The sequence below is a fragment of the Triticum dicoccoides genome, chromosome 5A (assembly GCF_002162155.2).
Source record: "Triticum dicoccoides isolate Atlit2015 ecotype Zavitan chromosome 5A, WEW_v2.0, whole genome shotgun sequence".
NCBI lineage: Eukaryota > Viridiplantae > Streptophyta > Magnoliopsida > Poales > Poaceae > Triticum > Triticum dicoccoides.
In genome coordinates this window covers 68,461,004-68,487,520 of record NC_041388.1, presented here as the reverse complement: position 1 = coordinate 68,487,520, position 26,517 = coordinate 68,461,004, and the positions used below count along the sequence as shown (strand labels likewise).

The 26,517-nt window shown below is 47.2% G+C and overlaps 1 protein-coding gene and 1 pseudogene across 1 annotated transcript; both read right to left on the bottom strand.

Moving 5' to 3' along the window:
• Positions 1–16,887: 16,887 nt before the first annotated feature.
• LOC119297009 lies at positions 16,888–18,304 on the bottom strand (annotated as a pseudogene).
• A 3,437-nt stretch (positions 18,305–21,741) lies between these two features.
• LOC119297008 (cinnamoyl-CoA reductase 1-like) lies at positions 21,742–23,198 on the bottom strand. The gene is made up of 4 exons (XM_037574978.1): positions 22,958–23,198; positions 22,723–22,880; positions 22,448–22,636; positions 21,742–22,348 (listed from the first exon to the last, which is right to left on the bottom strand). Exons 1-4 carry the CDS (start codon positions 23,109–23,111, stop codon positions 21,830–21,832), a joined length of 1,020 nt encoding a protein of 339 aa, XP_037430875.1. The 5' UTR covers positions 23,112–23,198; the 3' UTR covers positions 21,742–21,829.
• Between the last annotated feature and the right edge of the window lie 3,319 nt (positions 23,199–26,517).

The window sequence follows — 26,517 nt, the reverse complement described above, 5'->3', positions numbered from 1 at the left end:
GTTACTTCTTGGAGAGTGGTGTCTCCTAGATTGGCTAGGTGTCACTTGGGAGCCTCCGACAAGATTGTGGAGTAGAACCAAGGAGTTTGTAAGGGCAAGGAGATCGCCTACTTCGTGAAGATCTACCACTAGTGAGGCAAGTCCTGTGTGGGCTATGGCCATGGTGGGATAGACAAGGTTGCTTCTTCGTGGACCCTTTGTGGGTGGTTGCTTCTTCATGGACCCTTCGTGGGTGGAGCCTTGTGTGGACTCGCGCAACCGTTCCCCTTTGTGGGTGGAGCCCTGTGTGGACTCGCGCAACCGTTACCCTTTGTGGGTTGAAGTCTCCATCAACGTGGATGTAGGATAGCACCACCTATCCGAACCACGGGAAAAACATCCGTGTCTCCAATTGCGTTTGAATTCTCCAAACCCTTCCCTTTACATTCTTGCAAGTTGCATGCTTTACTTTCCGCTGCCAATATACTCTTTGCATGCTTTCTTGAATCGTGTGATGATTGCTTGACTTGTCCTACAATAGCTAAAATATGCCAAGAACTAAAATTGGGAAAAGGTTAAGTTTTTATTAAGTCAAGTAGTCTAATCACCCCCCCCCCCTCTAGACATACTTTCGATCCTACAAGTGGTATCAGAGCTTTGGTCTCCATTTGCTTTGATCTCCATAGCTTTTGGTGGTCATAGCCTTGGTTTCACAACCTAGGAGAGTATGGCGTCTAGCGAGGGAAATTATCACCGTAGAGGTCCTTACTTTGATGGTACTAATTTTGCTAGTTGGAAGCATAAAATGAAAATGCATATTCTTGGACATAACCCCGCCGTTTGGGCTATTGTGTGTGTTGGTTTGCAAGGTGACGTGTTTGATGGGAAAGAACCAAACCGTGAAGCTACCGCGGATGAGTTGAAGATGTTGCAATACAATGCTCAAGCTTGTGATATTCTCTTCAACGGATTGTGCCGCGAAGAATTCAACAAAATTAGCCGTCTTGAGAATGCAAAGGAAATTTGGGACACTTTGATTGATATGCACAAAGGTACCGACTCCGTCAAGGAATCCAAGTTGGATGTGCTTCAAAGTCAACTTGACAAGTTCAAGATGAAGGATGGTGAAGGTGTCGCTGAAAGTACTCTAGGCTTGCTCTCATCACAAATGAGATTGCCGGCTTAGGAAGTGAAGAGATGACCGATAGATTCATCATCAAGAAGATTCTAAGAGCCTTGGATGGAAAATATGATACCGTGTGCACATTGATCCAAATGATGCCCAATTACAAAGATCTCAAGCCAACGGAAGTGATTGGAAGAATTGTTGCTCATGAGATGTCACTTAAGGATAAAGAGGAACTTCACAACAAGTCAAGTGGTGCCTATAAAGCCTCATGTGAAGCCCCCACATCATCAAGTGAGAAACAAGACTTCAATGAAGAATTGAGCTTAATGGTGAAGAACTTCAACAAGTTCTACAAGAGTAGAAGCAAAGATAGAAGCTTCAAGTCAAGGTCCTACAATGACAGAAGATCTTCTAGTCGAGAGCGAAACTGCTATAGTTGTGGAAGACCCGGACACTATTCCAATGAGTGTACGGCTCCCTACAAGAGAAGATTCTCCAAAAAGAAGAAGCAAAGAATCACCACCAAGAGAGAGAAGGAGTAGAGATGATCGTTATGAACGAAGATACTCACGAAGAAGCAAGGATTCGGAAAGGAAGGAAAAATCATCAAGGAGCTACACAAGACGAAGACATCAAGCTCATGTTGGTGAATGGGTATCCGGCTCCGACACCGACAGCCACTCCGAGAGAAGTTATCACTCCGACTCCGAAGATACTCAAGATGAAGGTTTTGCCGGTCTAGCACTTGTGTCAACCAACTCCTACGACATATTTGACTCACCAAATGAAGGAATTGGAAGATGCTTCATGGCCAAAGGTCCTAAGGTAACACACCCCGAGTATGTTGATTTCAATAGTGATGAAGATGACTTGTTAGGTGATGATTTGCTTGTTGACAACTCTAGTGATGAATACTATGATGAAACGTTAATTAATCATTCTAATCAAGATAAAACGAATGACAATGATAAGGAGAAGAATGAGGCTCTAACTAAAGAACTAAACACTCTTAAGTTAGCTCATGAAACTATCTTCGAAGATCATCGAGAACTTTTAAGAGCTCATGAGAAATTACGCTTTGAAAAGCTCAATCTTGAGCAAGAGCATGAGTTCTTAAAAGAAATCAATGATGATCTCCGCAAGAAAAGTTCTTCTTACATTGCCAAGCGTTTACTCTTATCCACTTACATGCCTCAAGTCAAGTCTAGTAACAAGAACAAGAAAGATTCTTCCTCTAGTAGTAACAATGATCATGCTAAATCCAATATTGTTGCTTCTAGTAGTTCTCTTGATTCCACTAATGATTCTCTTAGCCAAGTTACACTTGAGCAATAAAATAGCTTATTGAAGGGAATTATAGAGAAAGGAGTGTACAAAAGCCTTGCCGGGAGTAAGCAATTCGAGGAAATTGTGCGCAAGCAAGGAATGCACTGGAAGAATCAAGGTGTTGGTTTTGAACGAAAGTTCAATGCCATTGTAGTTGAGTGGGAATAAGATCAATACCCCAAGACAAAGTTTGTTCCTCAACAAGAGAAGTATGATACTTCTTTCAATGGGACACAAGCTCAAGATGATCTTCCACCACAAGACTACAAGCAAAAAGGCAAGGACAAGCTTCAAGAGGAAATTGATGCATTTGAAGAAGCTCCTAAGACCTTAGTCAAGTGGATTCCCAAGACTACTTCAAGTTCCACTTCATCAAGTACGACTACAACTCCAAGGATTCCCATCAAGATGGTGTGGATCCAAAAGAAGAAGAACTAGAGAGTTCTTGAGGGTGACTCCGCCAACATACTTCACTCTTATCATTTTGGCAAGAACAAGTGCAATCAACTTCCACATCTTGCACTAGTTCAAGGAGTCACAAACCCTCTTGTTGGTAAGACAAGGGACAAGGTAACCTAAAAGTTTTCATGGACATCATCTTGTGTGTGCATCACTCTATGTCTATGGATATCCTTGTTTGTTCCTTGTGGGACTAACCCATGTAGGTATTGAAAGTGCAATTCACTCAAATGGATAGCTCCAAGTGATCTACATCAACATTGAGCATCCACATCTTCAACATCTACATGAAGTCATCATCGACAAAACCCAAGGTTAGTTCATCCCTCTTAAGGGGGATATCACATCTAGGGGGAGCTTTACTCTAAGACTTGAGCTAAAGCAACTCTAAAGATGTGAACACAACAATGCTTTATGTAAAAGTGGTAACCCCACTTGAGCTTAAACGATGAGTATGACCTATGATCAAGTGTTCTCACTTGACTCCTAAGTCAATATACTCATATATAGATGACCTAGTCATCGCAAATTGCTTGATAGATGCTAGAATTGGTTGTGCATGCCTTGTCACATATTTCATTTGCCATCTTATTGTGTGAGCATGCTGGTTGCATATTTTACTCATTCGATGACATCCACTTGTTGTTTTGATTGTTTGGTTTTATTTCCTTTTGCCAAGTGGATGGACAAGAGTGCCTAAGAACCTCCTCTAGCTATCTATGCTTTTCTCGTCTCAAACTCTATTCATGCTGCATCACAAAATTTGATCAAGTCAGATTCGAACCACTCTATGTGAGGAGCGCTCGGAGTCCCCGATTCGTCATAGACTTAAACTTCCAAAACCTCTTTATGATTCTCGGTCTGACCGATACCCCACTTTCGGTCTTACCGAGATCATTAAGTTGATCTAGGTTTTCGATCTCGGTGCAACCGATTTGAACCCTTCGGTCACACCGAGTTTCAGTAACTACCTGGAGTTATGAATCTCGGTGCCACCGAGTTGTTCCACTCGGTCACACCGACAGGGTCGGGCTATATATAGTCATGGGCAAAATTTTGGAAATTTCTCCGAACCCCTTCGCCCGCGCGATAGCCTGCTCTGCCAACGTGGTCTCTGGATCGTCTCCTCGCCGCCAGCCACCTCCAGTCGCTGGTCTCCGTCGCCGTCAACGGGAATTCTACCCCGCCGTTGTCGTCGTAGCGAGTCTCCGCCGAACTAGGGTATGGACTCGATCTTTGTGCTATTCTCCAATCCGATTCCTAGCACATTGTGATCATCATGATTCTTGCCACGATTGAAACACTCCTATCCAGTCAATACGCTCGTAGATTAGGTTTGATTCGAAAATTTTAGGGTTAGGTTTCCGCCAAAACCATCTCGAACCCACCGAGTTGAAAAACTCGGTCCCACCGATTTGGCCGATGCCATTGCACAAGTGAGACTCGGTCTGACCGAGAATTACTTATCGGTGTGACCGATTTTGGAACTCTGTGAAACCCTAGCAGTCTCGGTGCCACCGAACTGTGACTCGGTCTGACCGAGTTCACTAGTTTAGGTGCCAAAACTGCTTCGGTATCACCGAGTTTAAAAATCGGTAGATCCGAGCTGATTTCAGTGGGAAACTAAAACTAAGTTTTTGGATCATTCTTTTGCAAAAATCTCTGCATTTTGTGATGCTCATCCACTCTACCTCATCTATAAACTATTCACAGGGTCAGCTGTCAGCTTGTTCATCATGTCAGACCAGAGTGACAGCCAGAATGTGTCAGAACAGCAAGTGGTGATGAGTGAGGGCACTAGTCCCTCCAGCTCTTCAGATGATGGCAGCAGAAGTACCTCAAGCAATCTGCCAAAAGCAACCACTAGACAGAGGAAGAAGAGAAGTTCAGATTCTGAAGGTGAAGATTATGTGGCAGAGGAAGAGGCCACATCAAAGAGAGTTGAGCCAGCTCAAGGCACAAAGCCAGGACTGAAGATCAAAAGGCCAGCAGGCAGGCAGCCTATGTCAAAGGCTAGAGCTTCAACTGAACAGCCTGCACTCAAAGAGCCAGTTGCTGCTGAAGGCAAGAAGAGGCAGGAAAGGGTCAAGAAGACCGTAGCCAGAGTGCTTGGAAAGGCTTCCATCATGGAAGAGGAAGAGGAAGAAGAGGTTGCTGCACCGGCACCTAAGGCACCCAAGCTAATGGGTGATGCTATCAAATCAGGGGCTACTACATCTAAGCCCAAGGCTGCATCAAAGGTCAAGACAGCACCAAAGAGAAATACAAGGAGCATACCTGCTGCTGAAAAGAACAAGGCCCCAGTGCCTGAAGCTGCTGAAGAAGAGGATGAAGAGCAAGTTCTCAGAAAACTCAAGCCCAAGATCCTAGACCACAACGATGCTCATCCTGTGGCTGAGGACATGAAGCTCAGGAGAGACTCAGGGCTGAGGAAGTGGAGAGAAGCAGACCCGTATGCTTCAAGGAGAAGGACTGCTGTGGACTACAGATTTCACACCAAGGAACAGCAGGACTTCTATGAGACAGTGCTGCTAGATAAGAAGCCCATAGTTTGTGACATGAGATGGGTCGACTGGACCTACATGATGGAAAATGAGGAACACTACCCTGGAGTGTATGACAGCTTTAGTGCGTGTGGAGTTGCAGACTTTGTTGGGCAGAAGCTCACAAAGTGGAACGAGGAGCTAATCATGCAGTTCTACTCCACAGCACACTTCTACCCAGATGGAAGGATCACATGGATGTCTGAAGGTACGAGGTACCAATCAACTGTTGAGGAATGGGCAAAGTTGATCAATGCCCCAGAGGAGCAAGCAGATGACTTGGACATTTATGCCAAGAAGAAGATGGACCACAACTCTATGTCCAACATGTACAAGGAAATTCCAAACGAGGCACTTGAGACTTTCAAATTTGGCTCAGTGCACTATCTTCTGTCAGGGCTGCCAACAATCAATTGGATATTGAGGCACACTCTCTTGCCCAAGTCAGGTGATCACAAGATGATCAGAGGCCATGCAATCAATTAGCTTCATGTATTTGATGTTCCTCAGAAGTTCAAGGTGATGAGCCTCATAGTGGAAACTATCAAAAGGACTGCAGCAGATCAGAAGAGGAGTTGCGGATATGCCCCTCAGATTCAGGAGCTCATCAACTCAAAGATGGGCACGGGCATATACTTATTGGACAAGGAACACCTGCCCATCCGTCCAGATTTTGAGGACAATCAAGTAGTCATGACTAAGAATGTGCCATCATCTGCCCAAGCACAAGCCAAGAAGGAGAAGGCAAGGAAGGAGAAAGCTGCCAAGATGCCAACTCAAGAGGAGGCATCTGAATATTTCTTGAAGACCAAACAAGAGCAGCTTGGTTACCTGATTGCATCCACCCTGCGGATTGAGAAAGGACTAGCCACCCTAACTCAGAACCAGGCAAGCTTAGAAAGGATCATGGAACAAAAGTTCTATGACTTGGATGTCAAGGTGACAGAGATTCAGACTGAAGTGGAGCAGCTCCAGGATGACATGCAGGAGAGGAGAGGCAGGAGTACCACTGATGCCTTTACCAGAGTGCCACGAGGTCCAAGGTCGTCTGCCGTGCCAGTTGCTGACACCAGAGCCACCACTTCAGCACCAGCTACAGCCTCGGTTCCACCAGCTCCAGCATCTACTTCAGCTCCAACTCCAGCGTCTACTTCAGCGTCTACAGAAGCCTTCGTCCTTGGAGTGATCCGGACTCCACCACCACCTGAAGATCAAGCCTGAGCGTTGATCTAGCACTATGCATTTTCTAGGAACTTTTTGGTAACTTGTTGCCAAAGGGGGAGAAAAATGTATAGATCATAGGCTTCGAGAGAGAGAGTGTTGTTTTTTCTCTCTTGCTTTATTTGGTGGTTTTTCGAACTTTGTTTGCTAGTGAGTGCTTGAGATACTACGTCATTATCTGTGAGACATTGATGATCATGTGTTTGATCATAAGCTACACTTAATGTTTGCTTAATGCTATTATCTTATCTATCTTATGTGATCATTCACTATTCTTGGTGATGAGTGCATGTATTTCATTCTTATCATTTTAAGCGCTCCACCAAGATGTATGTGACATGGGAGAGTAACCCATGACTCTAACTCCTTGTGCATTTGCAGTCCAAAGCAAATTTTAAATATGCACAAATTTAGGGGGAGCTCTTACTTATCACATACTTCTCAAAGCGATGATATATTTCATGCTTATTATCATTTGTCGAAGCTTTGATCTATATGTTGTCATCAATTACCAAAAAGGGGGAGATTGAAAGTGCAACTATCCCTAGGTGGTTTTGGTAATTCATAACAACATATAGCTCATTGAGCTAATACTATTCCAAGATGATTATTTCAGGAAAGCTCAATGATTGGCATGGCATGGATGTGAAAGTGGAACCCTCAAAATGCTAAGGACAAAGGATTGGCTCAAGCTCAAAATCTCAAGACTCTTCATTTTATATTTTAGTGATCCAAGATCACATTGAGTCTTTAGGAAAAGCCAATACTATCAAGGAGGGATGAGGTGTTGCTTAATGAGCCTCTTGCTTCATGTGCTTAGTGATATGCTCCAAAACCCTCAACTACTTTCCCATATCCACATTTGACCTAAACCCTAAGCCAAACTCGGTCATACCGATTCTTCCTATCCGGCGCCACCGAGTTTCATTTGTCAAAAGCCACTGCCAAACCCTAGCATTTCGGTTCTACCGATAGGGATCTCGGTCTCACCGAGATGCGATTGCAAACTCTCTGTTTCCCTTTCGTAACTTTTTGGTCTCACCGAAAGAGCGAATCGGTCCCACCGAGATTGCAATGTAAATTCAGTGTTTCCTTTATGTAACTTTTCGGTCTCACCGAAAGAGCAAATCAGTCCCACCGAGTTTGCCTGACCAACTCTCTGGTTAGCTAATTACCAAATTTGGTCTCACCGAGTTTGTGTAATCGGTCTCACCGAGATTACGTTATGCCCAAACCCTAACCATACCGGTCCTACCGAGTTGCATGTCAGTCCCACCAAAAATCTCTAACGGTCACTAGGTTTACATTTTCGGTCCGACCGAGTTTGTTGATTCGGTCCCACAGAGATTGGAAAACTGTGTGTAACGGTTGGATTTTGTGTGGAGGCTATATATATACCCCTCCACCTCCTCTTTATTCGATGTGAGAGCCATCAGAACACACACACACAATTCCAACTCATATGTTCTGAGAGAGAACCACCTACTCATGTGTTGAGACCAAGATATTCCATTCCTACCATATGAATCTTGATCTCTAGCCTTCCCCAAGTTGCTTTCCACTCAAATCTTCTTTCCACAAAATCCAAATCCTATGAAAGAGAGTTGAGTGTTGGGGAGACTATCATTTGAAGCACAAGAGCAAGGAGTTCATTACCTACACACCATTTGTTACTTCTTGGAGAGTGGTGTCTCCTAGATTGGCTAGGTGTCACTTGGGAGCCTCCGACAAGATTGTGGAGTAGAACCAAGGAGTTTGTAAGGGCAAGGAGATCGCCTACTTCGTGAAGATCTACCGCTAGTGAGGCAAGTCATGTGTGGGCGATGGCCATGGTGGGATAGACAAGGTTGCTTCTTCGTGGACCCTTTGTGGGTGGTTGCTTCTTCGTGGACCCTTCATGGGTGGAGCCCTGTGTGGACTCGTGCAACCATTACCCTTTGTGGGTGGAGCCCTGTGTGGACTCGCGCAACCGTTACCCTTTGTGGGTTGAAGTCTCCATCAACGTGGATGTAGGACAGCACCACCTATCCGAACCACGGGAAAAACATCCGTGTCTCCAATTGCGTTTGAATTCTCCAAACCCTTCCCTTTACATTCTTGCAAGTTGCATGCTTTACTTTCCGCTGCCAATATACTCTTTGCATGCTTGCTTGAATCGTGTGATGATTGCTTGACTTGTCCTACAATAGCTAAAATCTGCCAAGAACTAAAATTGGGAAAAGGTTAAGTTTTTATTAAGTCAAGTAGTCTAACCACCCCCCCTCTAAACATACTTTCGATCCTACAACATCGTTAGTTATTATTGCATTTCTTCATCTTTTTTCCTTGTCTTGTTACTCATGAAAAATTGCACCCGTACATTCTGGTACGTCCAGTGCACCAGGGGCTTCAGTGTACCCCATAACACGACAAGAAAAGTCCAAACACTTTCAACAGTGCGGCACCCCAAACTTATAGCATTATATGCATCAGCTCCGAATCATGTCTAGGGTCAATAGTTGGGTTTCCCCGGCTCCCATTTTTGGTACCTTACGTTCCGCTAAATCGGCTAAGGTAGCACTAGGAGAACTACTGGGATTGTGTCCTGGTTCTTCTAGATGAGCACCTCAGTAGAGAAAGCCGAAAACTAACTGTCATGATGCGGCGAGAGCTGGTCGCTGTTCGAAAGGTCTCAAATCCTTAAAGATTTTTTCCGCTTCGGGCGAGGAGTCGGCCTTGTCCGACTTAGGCGTACATAGAGCCCCAAGTTTGGCCTTCCAAATACTAGGGGCTTCGCCGAAATTTAAAATTGTAGACTTCTATGGCTAAGTGAGAGTGATAAAGCTTTATAGTCTGATTGCCTGCTTCGTTGTGCTGAACACCTCCTTCGAAGGACCCAAAACTGGGATAAAGAGTGGTCAGGTATATCCCGAACACCTTAGTACTAGTTACATGGGGGCAGAAGCCGACGACTGGCCAACTCTCAAATTTTATAAACAGCCACACAGAAGGTAATATTTTAAATTAACAAGCGTTACATGGCGCACATGAACTCGTTCCACATTACAGGATCACATGAGTACATTCAATCAAATATTACATCCTTAGCACATTCCTCTTCCACAAGATGAGCACCCTTCAGGACACTTTCATAATACTTTTCGGGGTGGCGATGCTCCTTGCCCTCCGGCAGCCCCTCCTTCACCAGCTTTTCAGCGTCCATCTTCGCCCAGTGCACTTTCGCCCGGGCAAAAGCCCTGCGCGCACCCTCAATGCAGACAGACCTCTTTATGACTTCAAACCGTGGGCAGGCGTTCACAAGTCGCCTTACCAGGCCGAAATAGCTGCTAGGCCGGGGCTCGCCAGGCCACATCCGGACTATGAGGCCCTTCATGGCCTGTTCGGCCGCCTTGTGAAGCTCGACCAGTTGATTCAACTGATCACTCAAGGGCATCGGATGTTCGGTCCTAGTATACTGAGACCAGAACAACTTCTCCGTTGAGCTCCCTTCCTCGGCCCGGTAGAATTCCGCGGCATCTGACACACTGCTGGGTAGATCTGCGAACGCTCCTGGAGAACTCTGAATTCGGGAAAGTAAAAGGAAAGTTTCCTTCACATGCTTGCTTTGCATAATGAATGCCCTACCCGCCGCTATCATCTTGACCGCCTCAATTTCTTGGTGGGCCTTTTGGGCTTCGACCTTGGCATTTTGTGCATTCTCGAGGGCCTTCGCAAGCTCGGACCCTTGCGTCTTAGAGTCACGCTCCAAGGACTCATACTTTTTGACAAACTCCTAGAGCTTTTGCTGAACCTCGCCGACTCGGGCCTCTTGCTTCTCGCGCTTGGTGCACTCCTTGTCCGCTTTGCCTTTGGCCTCGGACAGCGCCTTCTTCAGGGCTGCCACTTCGATCGTGGCCCCTAGCAAAATTCATGACGATCCTGTGATCTAACAACCACTTTCCTTTTTATTTATCAATAAACATACGAGGTATTACTTAACTTTGTTCTCTTCGAGCTGCCTCTTGGTAAGGCCGAACTCTTCCTCAGACCGCTCAAGGTCCCTCTTCAGTGCGGAGACCTCCGCCGTGCAAGCGGCAGCGGCCAGCAGTGAAGCCTGCTTATTCACATAGACATATTCTGATTAGAATCCTGTGATTATTATTTGATCCTCTGTTCGGCCTTTCTTTGCGAACACCAAACAGAGCATCAGGGGCTACTGTCTATGCTGTAACATTTTTTCATAATTTGATTACTTACCTCAAAGCCTGTTAGGAGGCTGGCACAGGCTTCAGTCAGTCCGCTTTTGGTGGACCGAACCTTCTCGACCACTGCACTCATGATAGTGTTGTGCTCTTCGTCAATGGAAGCGCCACGAAGCGCTTCCAGCAAATTGTCTGATGCCTCTAGATGGACAGAGGCCATCGGCACAGACAACTTGCCCCCCTCGGCGAGGGGTCGCCTGACAGAATCTGGAACCACTGGAGGTTCCGGTGCAGTATTTGGCCGAGGCTAGACTTGCTGCCCCCGGCATTAGAGCCCATGGGAGTCTTGCCCCTCGTGCGCCCAGCGTCCGGAATATCGCCTTGGGGCACCTCCGGAACTGTCTCCCCTTGGTTCAGTACTCTTTGAGACAACACCTCGACATCGTCTGTAGGGCGGGGGGAGGAGGCGGTCGGGAGTGAATCGTTGTTCATCTCCAACGGGCCCAAAGACTCCTACGAAGAGGATACGTCGATATGGGCTTTGGATGGGCTGCATGATCATGTTCGACATGATAAGAAGCAATAAAATAAAACATGCCAAGAACTATTATGGTATCCGGATACTTACGACTTTGCCAGGGGCTTGTCCCTGGGTAACCACTCCTCGTCGCTAAAAGCGGCCGCCGTGGAGCAGTTTGGAAGGAGAGTCCTTCCCTTCTTGGACCCTTCGGCCTCCCCTGACGGGGCGGCCTTCCTTTTGTTGTCTCCCCTGGCTGGGGGAGAACTTTCCTCTTCCTCCTCCTTGTTTTCGTGGGAGGAGGGCACCTCGGTGTTATCGGACGATGAGTTCGATACGACCTTGCGCCGGAGACCTTTCCTGGTCCTCGTGGCCTTCTTCTCTGGCGCCTCATAGGGCACCAGAACCAGCATCTCTGTTAAGAGAGCCCTTGCTGGATCTTCGGGCAGTGGGGCCGGACAATCGATCCGCTCCACTATCATGACCCATTCATGTTAAATGGCGTGGAGGCTTAGATCCCCCACATGATTATACTGGGGAAAGAAACATCTCATGAGATATAAGGAGCTCACCGGATTGGCAGGGTGCTTTGCGCTGAGTCCGCGATCCTCGGTATGGGGAGGAGGTACCTCGGCGGGCTTGAACAACACCTTCCAGATGTCCTGGTGCGTCGTGTCGAAGAGCTCTCACAGCGTCTGGTGCTTAGCCGGGTCGAACTCCCACATATTGAATGCCCGTCTTTGACACGGGAGGATCCGGCGGAAGAGCATGACCTGGACCACGTTGACAAGCTTGATTTTCTTGCTTATCATGTTTTTAACACAGTTTTGGAGTCTGGTCAGCTCCACCAATGAACCCCAGGCTAGGCCCTTCTCTTTCCAGGAGGTGAGCTGCATGGGGATGTCGGATCGATATTCTGGGGCCGCCACCCAGTTGATGTCATGCGGCTCGGTGATGTCGAACCACCCCGATTGCCACCCCTTCATAGTCTCCACATAGGAGCCTTCGAGCTAGGTGACGTTGGGCATTTTGCCCACCATGGCGCCTCCGCACTCCGCTTGCTGGCTGACCACCACCTTCGGTTTAACGTTGACGGTCTTCAGCCACAGGCCGAAGTGGGGCTTGATGCGGAGGAAGGCCTCACACACGACGATAAACGCCGAGATGTTGAGGATGAAATTGGGGGCCAGATCGTGGAAGTCCATCCCGTGGTAGAACATGAGCCCGCAGACAAACGGGTGGAGGGGGAATCCCAGCCCACGAACGAAATGGGTAAGGAATACAACCCTTTCATGGGGTTCAGGGGTAGGGATGATCTGCCCCGCGTCTGGGAGCCGGTGCGCGATGTCTGCGGCCAGGTATCCGGCTTCCCGGAGCTTCGTAATGTTCTCCTCCGAACAGAGGAGACCATCCACTTGCCTCCCGCTCCAGACATGTTTGGAGTGGTTTTGCGGAGAAAATGCGAACTTGGGCGCTGGAGCTCGAGTGCGCAAGAATGGATGGGCAGGGAAGAAGAAGGCGTTGGTGAAAAGGAGGAGTCATTGTCCCTTTATAAGGGCGGAAGAAACTATGCGCCTCCCCACCTGCTTGGTAAACTCGCTTATTCCCCAAGCGACATGATTGATGGCGCGGTTGGGTTACCCACACCCGTATTGATGAGAATCCTGTGATAAGGGGACACGATCTCTGCTTCGACAAGACATGCCAAGAAAACCGCCTCGCAATATGTGCAGTAGCTGGTTGACAAAAACGGTTCGAATAATGACCGGGCCATGGTGTGATGTCACGTCATGAAAAGTTGTTAGCAGATTAGATTTGTGGAAATATTATACTCTCTACGGTGGTATGTGGAATTTTTTTTGCAGAGCAGGACACTATCCTTTTGTTCGAAATCTTCTATGGAGTATTCAGTGGAGGAACCCACCTTCCAATGCCAAAGACAACCTGTGCGCCGGACTCATCATCATTGAAGCCTGGTTCAGGGGCTACTGAGGAAGTCCTGGATTAGGGGGTCCTCAGACTGCCGGACTATATACTTTGGCCGGACTGTTGAACTATGAAGATACAAGATTGAAGACTTCGTCCCGTGTCCGGGTGGGACTCTCCTTTGCGTGGAAGGCAAGCTTGGCAATTCGAATATGTAGATCTCCTCCGGTGTAACCCTAGCCCCCTCCGATGTCTATATAAACCGGAGGGTTTAGTCTGTAGAACAACAACAATCATAATCATAGCCTAGCTTCTAGGGTTTAGCTTCTACGATCTCGTGGTAGATCAACTCTTGTAATACTCATATCATTAAGATCAATCAAGCAGGAAGTAGGGTATTACCTCCATCGAGAGGGTCCGAACCTGGGTAGACATTGTGTCCCCCGCCTCCTGTTACCATCTGCCTTAGATGCACAGTTCGGCACCCCCAACCCGAGATCCGCTGGTTTTGACACCGACAGCGGGAGCCGACCGATACTGGGGCGACGACTGCCGCAAGAGGAAGCAACAGGCACTCGCACGGAAGTGCACCGCCCCGCGGATGGGAAGGGCCTCAACGTCGAGGGGGGCCTCTTGGAGCCAGGCGGAGTCGTCGGCAATGAAGACGAGCACGCCGAGTTGGATCACGCGGCCCAAAGCCAAACTGAGGGAGTCCTGGATTAGGGGGTGTCTGGATAGCCGGACTATACCTTCGGCCGGACTCCTGGACTATGAAGATACAAGATTGAAGACTTTGTCCCGTGTCCGTAAGGGACTTTCCTTGGCGTGGAAGGCAAGCTTGGCGATACGGATATGTAGATCTCCTACCATTGTAACCGACTATGTGTAACCCTAGCCCTCTCCGGTGTCTATATAAACCGGAGGGTTTTAGTCTGTAGGAAGAACAATCATACCATAGGCTAGCTTCTAGGGTTTAGCCTCTCTGATCTCGTGGCAGATCTACTCTTGTACTACCCATATCATCAATACCAATCAAGCAGGACGTAGGGTTTTACCTCCATCAAGAGGGCCCGAACCTGGGTAAAACATTGTGTCCCCTGCCTCCTGTTACCATCCGGCCTAGACGCACAGTTCGGGACCCCCTACCCGAGATCCGCCGGTTTTGACACCGACACAAACCACCGCCGGAAACCATATTGATGAAGATCGGAAAAATTGCAACCTCGCTGGAAGTCGCTAAGACACCTGCCCCACGGTGGGCACCAACTGTCGTGGGAGTAAGTCTGACAATAGAATATGGGGTACGTAGGAGGAGGCAAGGTCTTAGCTACGGTGAGGTTGTGCATGCAAGATTTACGAGTTCAGGCCCTTCTCGGAGGAAGTAACATCCCTATGACTCGGTGCCTGGAGGCTTGGTCGACTGGATTATGCGTGAAACTTATAGGGGGTGCGAACCCTTGTGCCAGAGGAGGGTGTGTCTTATATAGAGTGCGCCAGGACCCCAGCCATCGCCCGTTACACAGGGTCAATGTACATTAAGGCAGAGATATAAATGATCTTAAAGACCGCGGAGTGAACGCCTGACCGTTGCCATCCTGAGTGGCTTTAGATCTTCCATACCCCGAGTGGTTTCTTCTATGGTCAAGTGACTTCTTCTTTGTCGAATGGAATTGGGGTATCTGAGTGAGAGAATTTGTCGAGTGGATTGCACTCCAAGGTTACTTCAGTCTGTATCCTTTGTTGTACTTTCAATGTTCTTAACTCTAGGGTAGTGACCTTGGGTAGGGCGTCTAGGTCAGGCCTATGACCCTACCCTAGGTTAATGGCATCGTCAGTGGGCTTGCCAACAGCCCCAATTATGTTCCGGCTATCCTTTCTGTGTAGGTATAGATGAGCAAGTTCTTCTATCTGATTGAATTGACCAAAGGCTTCAATGGATAAGGGCAGGTGAAAGTGCTCGGTCCAATCCTGTTCCTAAAAAAAATGGTGCACTGTTTGCTCATCATTAATGGCAAAATAGTGCAGATGTGGAAGTGTTAGTTGCAAAGCCTGGTCATGCCATTTTTCTTTCTAGAACAACACATTTTGGCCTGAGCCTATTGTGCATCTTCTTATTTGCTTAAATCTGTCTAGAAGTGCAATGTGAGCCTTCCACCAAAATGACCCTTCTGCCTTTCCTCTTCGTGCTTCTGTATGATAGGTTCCGGACCGTGTCGTGGGCAGCCTAGCCCTTTTCTAGGATATTGTGTAATCACATCACTTTTGGTTCGAGCAATGTGGTGCAAGGATGAATATTGTGCTTAGAGGTTTCTTTTGGATGAAACATATAATGGGATCATGTATTATTTGGAGTGTACAACTATATCGTGTGTACCATGAAGATTTATATGTAATCTCTTGCCTGCTGATGAATAATAATGTGCATGTTCCATGGTTTTCTTTAGGTAAGTACTTGTTTTTAAAAAGTGTCAATAGTTTTACGTCTTCCTTTTTATGCAAAACGTACTTTGGGTTCCAGACGTCATTGTTTCTTAACTAATGAGCATATGGGCTATGCTATTGACATTAGTTTTCATGTTTACGGTTGTTTATTGAACTCCAAGACCAATATACAACAAACTCATTGCAACTTAGATAACAAAACATGGCATTGATGGATGGATCACCAACACGCCGAACACTGCTACTCCCATGGAAGACTTGTTGGATCCTTCTGTTGGAAGAATATTCAAAGAATAATCCTAGATTCAAATCAGTTACTAATTGCTCAACTGGTCAAGGGAACTCTGTTTTTTTGGACAAATAAATGGAATATTCTGCCATGCATAGACAATTTCAAGAACTGCATTCTTTTGCCATCAATGATAAATTCTCAGTCCAACAAGTCTTAATCTGCTAGCTTGGAAGATCATTTCCATAGACTTATATCTGTCTAAGATTAGATTTTTTTACGCATCATGTTACCAAGACACGGAATTGGCAGAATTTCTATTGTATCTCACATATTGCTCTCTCTCCTTATAAATATGTTACTTTTATTTATATATAGAAATACCATAATAATCATTCTATGGTTATTGCGGAAAACCCTATGTATGTCGAATCGAGCCTAGCTCAGATGGTCATGTTTTTTTGGTGAAACCATCTCATTAGAGTCCAAGTTCTAAACTTGGCATTGCTACTCACATTTTCCCGGATTTATTATGAAGTTCTGAAGCATATGACAACTATGTTAGAGTTGCTCTAAGCATAGTATGACATAGTAGGCACATATGTTTGAAAAGGTGTCGTTTTGCCGTGGCTGCTAATGGATCTGGTGCATAAATCACAATATTCTGCTTTTTTTTAATAAAGGATCACAATATTCTACTACCTCTGTAAGTCAATATAACACATTTTTTTACACTATTGATTTAGGGAGGTGGTATGTATAATCATGGCCCAGACAACAACGATAGGTAAACATCATAACATACTCTTCTGACAAAGGACACTTATATTAATTGATGAGCAACTAAGAAGTAAATAAAGAATTCAATGCCACGACTTTGTAATCATCAAACGGGCAAGCATGCTGCTAACTTGGCCAAAGTGACCATGGAGTTGTCACGACATATCAGCGTGGCGACGGGGTAAGATGCCCTTGTCCTGAAGGCTCGTGACGGTGTCGTAGAGACACTGGCTTGCCGGCATGATGCCGACGCCTAGCTCCATGATCCTCCGACTGCTGAACCGGCACCCTTTCTTCATCTCGCCCGCCCCTTCCTTGCACCTGGTGGGCACGGGGTACTCCGGAACGAACTTTGCGAGGATACAACACACCTCAGAGCGGTGCAGCGTGCGCCCCGCGCAGAGGTACTGGCCATGCGCATTAGGCATCTCGTACGCACGCACGTGTGCGTCCGCGACATCCCAGACATGCACGTACGCCTGGGCAGCATTGGTGTACGTCTGCATCGAGCCGTCCAGGTATTTAGCGGTGTGCAAAGTGCTGGCATTCACCACCGTCTGCAACAGAGGGCCCAACACTAGAGGCGGGTTGATCACGACAAGGTCTAGCTTCCTCTCCTTTGCGAGCTCCCATGCCGCCTGCTCCGCCGCCGTCTTTGCATAGCAGTACCAGTTCTGCATATGCTTACTTGTCATATGCATGTCATTATACATGTATTTTCTTAGCAATATGGTGCTTCTAACATTACACGAGCGAGAGTTAATTAAGCTGACCTTTGTGTTCTTGCAGAACTCGAGGTCGCTCCAACATGTCTCGTCGGCCTCCCCATCGATGCTGCGGCAAGGATCCATGTAGAGGAGCCGATCGACGACGTCATTACCACACGCCGGATGCCGCCCACCTTCTCCATGGCGTTGATCACGTTTCTCGTCCCGTTCACTGCCGGCTCGATCATTTTTTCCTACACCCATACATGAATGAACCTTTGTCAGCCACCGTATATTCGATGTCAGTAGCTAGTAGTACACCTATATATATAGTATGTGGGTAAGTAAAGTACCGGGTCATCAGTGACGGGGCATGCGGTGTGGGAGACTCCTTCGCATCCTCAGAATGCAGCGACAAGGCTCTCCTTGTCCAGCAGGTCCACCCAAAAGAGGGTCAGCCGCTCCACCGCCCCTTCCAAGGCTCTCAGGTGCGCATTCCTTGCCACGTCATCTGGAATCACACACCAAAGTTAGGGACGATGCTTCGGTGCCTTAAGGCACCTACCTTTGTGTCTATGACATATGGGCCCAACAAGTGGCTGGCCCACATGTCAGTGATTCAAAGGCAGATGCCTTTAAGGCATCGAAGCTGTGTCCATACACTCCAGGCATAGAGATTAGAACATATGATGAACGGTGCATTGTACTCACCAGGGTTCCGGACGGTGCCGTGGACGGCGTAGCCCTTCTTCACAAGGAGCTTCACGAGCCAGGACGCGATGAAACCGCCGGCGCCGGTCACACACACAGTGCGTCCGCGGCCAGTGGCGACGCAGTTAGCCGTGTTGGCACGATCAAAACCCATATCTCAATCTGCAGAAAATTTCTGAACTAGAAGTTGCAATAGGCAACAGAGGATATGTATGTATATCTCGACTTCCAAGCTAGTTCCAAACTGAGCTGTGTAGTGACCGGTAGATATAGGGCCGGGATGGCCTGTGCAACGGTTGGCATCCACATCCCACTTGGCATGCTTAATTTGGGTGAACTGCAAATCTGTGTCAAATGTAATGTTGTGGCACTGCAGTTCCTATCACAAGAAAACACATGGCGGCTGTGTATAATAAGCATCGTTCTTGCCTTCACGCGTACCTAGTGTTGATTATGATTCCACTTTCAGCATACACCATTTTCTACAATGCACACGAGTATCATGTGTTGATTATAATGCCATAGCATTTTCTACAATACGCTGACCGGCAGACCAAGCTTGGATCAAACAAAAGAAAATGCAATGTGAACGGATGCGCGTAGTACTATAGGAGTAGTTAAGTTCCAACCTATATAGACCCCGCAAAAAAAAGTTCCAACCTATATAGTACTTGAAAAATTAAATATTCCTCTGTTGCATGGATCAGGAGCTGATGTGGGCCGTGTGGTGCTTTGTATCAGGTCGAGGGAAGAAAAAGATTCCATTTGGTGGATCGCATGCCGGTTGCCTCTGCGTTCGCATCATCAACTTGCCGGCCTTCTCTCTCTCAGAAAAAAAAATCAACTTGCCGGCCGGCAGGTACGCTTCGCTCAACAAAAAACAAAAAACTTGCCGGCAGGTAAACGCGTCAAGGCCAGACGTTCCAGGGCGACTCCGGTGGTGCAGCGTGCTCCCAACGCTCGGGTCAAGGCCAAATTGAGTGACATGTTGTTCACGGAGAGTTCCAAGCTTCGCCTCGTCGACAAAAACATGAAAACCTAAGGTATCCGTTGCCCTCATACAAGATTTTAAATGCGTTCTCGGACGAACATCTGGCTAGGATTCTATATGATAGAGGCGTAGCAGTAGAGGTCTCTAACGGGGACATTATTTCCCTGGTGCGTGCGAGGGAGGAGGCGCAGGCCGCTTTCGCCGTGGCTGCCATAAAATGTGCTGCAGCTATGGAGCAGACCTTGGCACTAGTAAGGGCTGGTGTCGGTCTTGTGCCCGATGAGGGAGTAGAACCTAGGGATGCTTGTGCTATACCTTCTTCTAGCCGTGCCCCGGCTAGGAAGCGTGTGACCAAAGCGTTGAGCTCATGGAGAGTTCGCCTTCGCAACCAAATAATATAAAATGCGATATTTATTTTGGAATATTCGTGGTTGTGGCCATGGTGGTCATAAATCAAAGAACACACGGCAAAAGAACGTATTGGTGTTGTGGTGCTGTAGGAAACTATTAAAGCCGATTTCACCTTTAAAGATTTGCTATCTTTTCATCCCTTGCAGGGTTACGACTGGCAATGAGTGCCATCCTCTGGCCCACTCGGGTGGCCTTCTCATGGGTTGTTCGTGATATCTGTGATGTAGTATTGTGGGAGAATGGTGTGTGTTTTTATTGCTGCGACCATTCGGCATAGAGTTTCTAGGTTGTCGTGGGTGATAGTGTGCGTTTACGGGCCTGCAGATCATGCGAGATCAGTAGATTTTTCAGGGGAGATCGCGGCTCTGGGTGGGGCCAAAAGAGCAACTAACATCCCGCTCATTGTTGGCGGCGATTTTAACCTAATTCGCTCGGGGGCGGACAAAAACAATGGCAACGTTGACTGGGCTAGGGTGTCTCTGTTCAACAATGCCATCGCGGCTGCAGCGTTGTGTGAAGTTGCCAGGATGGGCGCCAGGTACACCTGGACTAACAAGCAATTGGTGTCGGTTCGTAGTGTCCTAGATCGCGTGTTCTTCGCTTCAGAGTGGGAGGTCCTTTCCCCTGTGCTCTTTGGTGGAAGAGACGCACATAGGTTCGGATTACGGTCCCTTTAATTTTGTCCTCAGGGAAGGATAATATTTGCCGCAGCAGTCGGTTTTACTTCAAAATGATGTGGTTTGAGGCGGATGTTTTCGTACAGTTGGTCAATGACCGCTGGGAGCAGATTGTGTCTCAGATGGGGTGCCAATGCGGTCCAGCTGAGTTCTGGACCTCCGCGGCCGCCGTCTTGCAGGCTCCCCTCCGTGGGTGGATGGCAATCACGATAGCGAGTCCAAATATGAGAGGGCTAGGTTGGTCGACGATATTGCGTCGCTAGACTCACATGCTGATTTGCGTGTCTTCTCGAAAGAGGAGTGGGCTCACATATATGCCCTGGAGCACCAGGTGCTTGCGATTCTTCGTGCGAAAGAAGAATATTGGCACCGTAGGGATGGCGTCAAATGGGTTACTGAGGGGATGCCAATACTGGCTACTTTCACGCATTTGCTAATGCCCGGAAGCGCAAATGCTCGATTTTGCGCCTCCAATCCGACTCCGGCCTCCTGGTAACCCAGAATGAAATTGTTAGTCACAATACGAGTTTTTCATTGGTCTGCTGGGGATGGCTGACGAAAAACTGCTCTACCTCCGTGAGGATTTGTGGGATCCAGGGTGTCATAGCACGAGAACGATGGACTTGCTCTTTCCTTCCTGCCGCAAGAGATTGACGAGGCTCTTACTGTTATGAAGACTGACACAGCCTCTGGCCCCGACGGCTGGCCCGTGGAGTACTTTAAAAGGTTTTGGCCGAGTCTTAGACACCTTTTCTATGCGTTCGTTAATGGCGCTTTACTCTCGGCACGGTAGATTTGTCTCGCCCGAATTTAATCTATTTCTCGTGGATGTGGCATATCGGCTTCTGCTTGTCTGAGCAGGAGAAAAAAACCTGTGCTCTGACGATTTGCCGGTCTTTCAGTTTAACCGATAATTCAGGTAGGCATTTTGCCTACTGATGATGTTTCTAAACAAATAATAATTCCAGGAGGATTCTACTGAGATACTATCTCAAGATAGCGAACTACCGTATTTAGAGTAAATATCTTAACAAGCTTTTTGATTGGATTGAGGTTAATCCTTAAGCTCAGTTGATAAGACTCTAATTTTACGTATATAAAGCAAAAATATCGCAGAATGGTTGTTGTATAGTTTTTACTTGAAAAATAGCGCACAGAAGCATGTCGACGCTTTCATACAGTCTAAGATTTCATTTGTTGGGTGAAGGGATGCCAGCTTGCCATTGTTGCCAATGAACATTATGCACATGTCGCCTAAAGTGTACAAACCACAACATTCTACTCCCTCTGTCTAAAAAATGCAAGATGCTTATTTATGCTGCTTACATATTGAGATAGAGAGAGTATGTTATATCACGGCCAAAGCGATGTTACTTTGGGAACACCGCCTACGAACATGGTGTGCATCTCGCCAAATCACAAGTCTCAGTTACTCGGTCCGAGATTTTAATGGCACAAGTAAAGATTTGGACATATTTTTCACTAAAAGTCATTTAAATTAATTGGTGAACAAATAAGAAGCAAATGAAGAATACAATGCCATGACATGCAATCATCAAACGGGCACGCATCTAACTTGACCAAGGTGGCCATGGAGTTGTCAGGACATATCAGCGTCGCGACGGGGTAAGAAGCCCTTGTCCTGAAGGCTGGTGATGGTGTCGTACAGACACTGGCTCGCCGGCGTGATGCCGACGCCGAGCTCTGTGATCCTTCGACTGTTGAACTGACACCCCTTCTTCATCTCGTCCGTTCCTTCCTTGCACCTCATGGGTATTGGGTACTCCGAAAAGAACTTGGCGAGGATACGACACACCTCGGCGCGGTGCAGGGTGCGCCCCGTGCAGAGGTACCGGCCATGCGCGTCAAGTGTCTCATATGCACGCGCGTGTGCATCCGCAACGTCACGGACATGCACGTATGCCTGTGCCGCATTGCTGTACGTCTGTACCGAGCCGTCAAGGTACTTGGCGATATGCCACGTGCTGGCGTTCACCGCCGTCTGCAGCAGAGGGCCCAGCACTAGAGACGGGTTGATCACCACAAGGTCTAGCTTCCTCTCCTTGGCAAGCTCCCATGCCGCCTGCTCTGCCACCGTCTTTGCATAGCAGTACCAGTTCTGCATATGCTTACTTGTCAGATGCATGTCATTATACATGTGTTTTTTTAGCAATATGGTGCTTCTAACATTACACGAGCGAGAGTTAATTAAGCTGACCTTTGTTTTCTTGCAGAACTCGAGGTCACTCCAACATGTCTCGTCGGCCTCCCCATCGAGGCTGCGGCGAGGATCCATGTACACGGCGCCGATCGACGATGTCATTACCACACGCCGGATGCCGCCCACCTCCGCCGCGGCGTTGATCACGTTTCTCGTCCCGTTCACCGCCGGCTCGATCATTTTTTCCTGCACCCGTACATGAATGAACCATTGTCAGCCACCGTACATTTGACGTCAGTGGCGTAGTACACCTATGTGTGTAAGTAAAGTACCGGGTCATCGGTGACAGGGCATGCGGTATGGAATACGCCTTCGCATCCTCGGAATGCAGCGACGAGGCTCTCCTTGTCTAGCAGGTCCACCCGGAAGAGGGTCAGCCGCTCTGTCGCCCCTTCCAAGGCTCCCAGGTGAGCATTCCTTGCCACATCATCTGGAATCACACATCAAAGTTAGGTGTGCACTTCAGGCATGGCAATTAGCATATGATGAAGGGTGCATTGTACTCACCAGGGTTCCGGACCGTGCCGTGGACGGCGTAGCCCTTCTTCAGGAGGAGCTTCACGAGCCAGGACGCGATGAAACCACCGGCGCCGGTCACACACACAGTGCGTCCGCGGCCAGTGGCGACGCAGTTAGCCGTGTTGGCACCATCAAAACCCATATCTCAATCTGCAGAAAATTTCTGAACTAGAAGTTGCAATAGGCAACAGAGGATATGTATGTAGTATATCTCGACTTGCAAGCTAGTTCCAAACTGAGCTGTGTACTGGTGAGAACCGCCTTTTGGCCGGTATATATAGAGCCGGATGGCGTGTGCAATGGTTGGTAACCACATCCCAGTTGCCATGCTTAATTAGGGTCAACTGCTAATCTGTGTCAAATGTAATGTTGCGGCACTGCAGTCCCTATCACAAGAAATCATATGGCGGCTGTGTATAATAAGCATCGATCTTGCCTTCACACGTACCACGTGTTGATTATGATTCCACTTTGGGTGTACATCATTCTGTACAATACACACGAGTATCATGTGTTGATTAATGATTATAATGCCATTGCAAGTTCGTAGCATTTTCTACAACAGGCTGACCGGTCAGGCCAAGCTTGGATCAAACAAAAGAAAATGCAATGTGAACGGAAGCGCGTAGTACTATTGTACTCTCTCTATCCCATAATATAAAAACGTTTTTGGAACTAGTCTAGTTCCAAAAACATTTTTATATTATGAGACAGAGGGAGTAGTTAAGTTCCAACCCATATACTACTACTTGTGAAAATTAAATATTATTGTGCGGCATGGAGCAGAGGCTGGTCTGGCCGTGTGGTGCTCTGTATCAGGTCAAGGAGAGAAAAAGATTCCATTTGGTGGATCGCATGCACGTTGCCTCTGCATTCGCATCATCCAGCTGCCGTAAACAGGAGTAAAAGTACCCAAAAAAGAAAGAAAAAATTAAGTTCCAACCTATATGGTACTTGAAAATTAAATATTCTTGTGCAGCATGGAGCAGAGACTTGGTGTAGCCGTGTGGTGATGTGTATCACGTCGAGGAGAGAAAAGGATTCCGTTTGGTGGATCGCATGCACGTTGCCTCTGCGTTCGCGTCATCCACTTGCCCTAAACAGAGTAAAAATACCAAAAAAAATAAAGAAAGAAGAAACAAGACCAGTAGAGGGAGAAGGGGTGTGCTAGGCCTCGGTTGGCGTATCTTTTTTAAAGATCTGCAGCCCCACGAGCCGTCCGGTCTTGGTTGTTCAGCGTAAATCCCTCTTTGCAAGAAGGATATTGTTTTAGAAACAACAGTGACTATTGCAACAAGAACTTTGTTTCAGAAACATATCGTTTGTTTCAGAAACATTTATAGCGTTGGAAAGCATCTCTGTGCATGATTCCTTTTTGCAGCAAGAGTTTTGTTTTAGAAGCACTATTGACTATTGCAACAAGAGCTTTATTTCAGAAAAATTACGCGCATGGCTGGGACTGAGAGGCCGTGCATTGCGCCACGCGCCGCTGGAATGACGACCTCCCCGTGCGGATCCCAGTCAACGACGTTAGGTGGCGGCTCGCCCGATCTAGATGCGGGGCAGGAAAGATGTGAGCGGTGGAGCAGCCAGCTGCCCAGCTGATACGTCTCCAACTTATCTATAATTTTTGATTGCCCCATGCTATATTATCTTCTGTTTTGGATGTTTATGGGCTTTATTATACACTTTTATATTATTTTTGGGACTAACCTATTAATCCAGAGCCCAATGTCAGCTTCTTTTCCCCCCTTGTTTTAGAGTATCGTAGAAAAGAAAAATCAAACGGAGTCCAAATGACTTGAAACTTCACGGAACTTATTTTTGGAAGGAAATCAACCCGGGAGACTTGGAGTCCACGTAAGGAAAGCAACAAGGAAGCCACGAGGCAGGGGGCGCGCCCACCCCCTTGGGTGCGCCCTCCACCCTCGTGGCTCCCCTGACGTACATCTTCCTTCCATATATCTTCATATACCCTAAAACGATCGGGGAGCACAATAGATCGGGAGTTCCACCGCCAGAAGTCTCCGTAGCCACCAAAAACCAATCTAGACCCGTTCCGGCACCTTACTGGAGGGGGAATCCTTCTCCGGTGGCCATATTCATCATCCCGGTGCTCTCCATGACGAGGAGGAAGTAGTTCTCCCTCGGGGCTGAGGGTATGTACCAGTAGCTATGTGTTTGATCTCTCTCTCTATCTATCTCTCTCTCTCTCTCTCGTGTTCTTGAGGTGATACGTTTTTGATGTATCGCGAACTTTGCTATTATAGTTGGATCTTATGATGTTTTCTACCCCTATACTCTCTTGTAATGGATTGAGTTTCCCCTTGGAAGTTATCTTATCGGATTGAGTCTTTAAAGATTTGAGAACACTTGATGTATGTCTTGCCGTGCGTATCTGTGGTGACAATGGGATATCACGTGATTCACTTGATGTATGTTTTGGTGATCAACTTGCGGGTTCCGCCCATGAACCTATGCATAGGGGTTGGCACACGTTTTCGTCGTGATTCTCTGGTAGAAACTTTGGGGCACTCTTTGAGATTCTATCTGTTGGTTGAATAGATGAATCTAAGATTGTGTGATGCATATCGTATAATCATACCCACGGATACTTGAGATAACATTGGAGTATCGAGGTGACATTAGGGTTTTGGTTGATTTGTGTCTTAAGGTGTTATTCTAGTACGAACTCTAGGGCTGTTTATGACACTTATAGGAATAGCCCAACGGATTGATTGGAAAAAATAACTTTGAGGTGTTTTCGTACCCTACCATAATCTTTTCGTTTGTTCTCCGCTATTAGTGACTTTGGAGTGACTCTTTGTTGCATGTTGAGGGATAGTTATGTGATCCAATACTATCCATATACCACTTATATCACCATCTCTTCGCCGAACTAATGCACCTATACAATTTACCATTGTATAGGGTGTGTTGGGGACACAAGAGACTCTTTGTTATTTGGTTGCAGTGTTGCTTGAGAGAGACCATCTTCATCTTATGCCTCCTACGGATTGATAAACCTTAGGTCATCCACTTCACTACAAAAAAAACACATCCCTGACATTTTGGGCCGAACGAATTTTTTTCTGTCATACATATGACACTTCTATGACGGTAATTGTGACAAAACCCGGTATCATCATAGATGTGGTGGGCTCCTACTTCTATGACAAAATCATGACAGAAAATGGGCTTTTCATCCTGGGTGGGCCGGAGACGCAGCTGCATGACATTCTTTGGGCGGTCCATGATGGAAAAAAACGTCGTAGAAGCGAGGCGGAGGAAAATTTCGGAGAGTTCCCGGTTACGGTGGGAGTTCGGGGGCCGAGCGATGCGTGTTTCTCTCGTACACGTACGCGCGTGTGTGCGAGGCGTTAGCTCTAACTGAACCCGAGCGAGGCGTTGGGCTCTAACTGAACCCGAGCGATTGTATTGCAGGCTACGCGTTACTGAACCCAAGCGATCGATCGATGGCTGTTAACTGAACCCGATCGAGCGATTCCTTCGCTACTGCTGCTAACGAAGCCGATCGATGCAGCCTC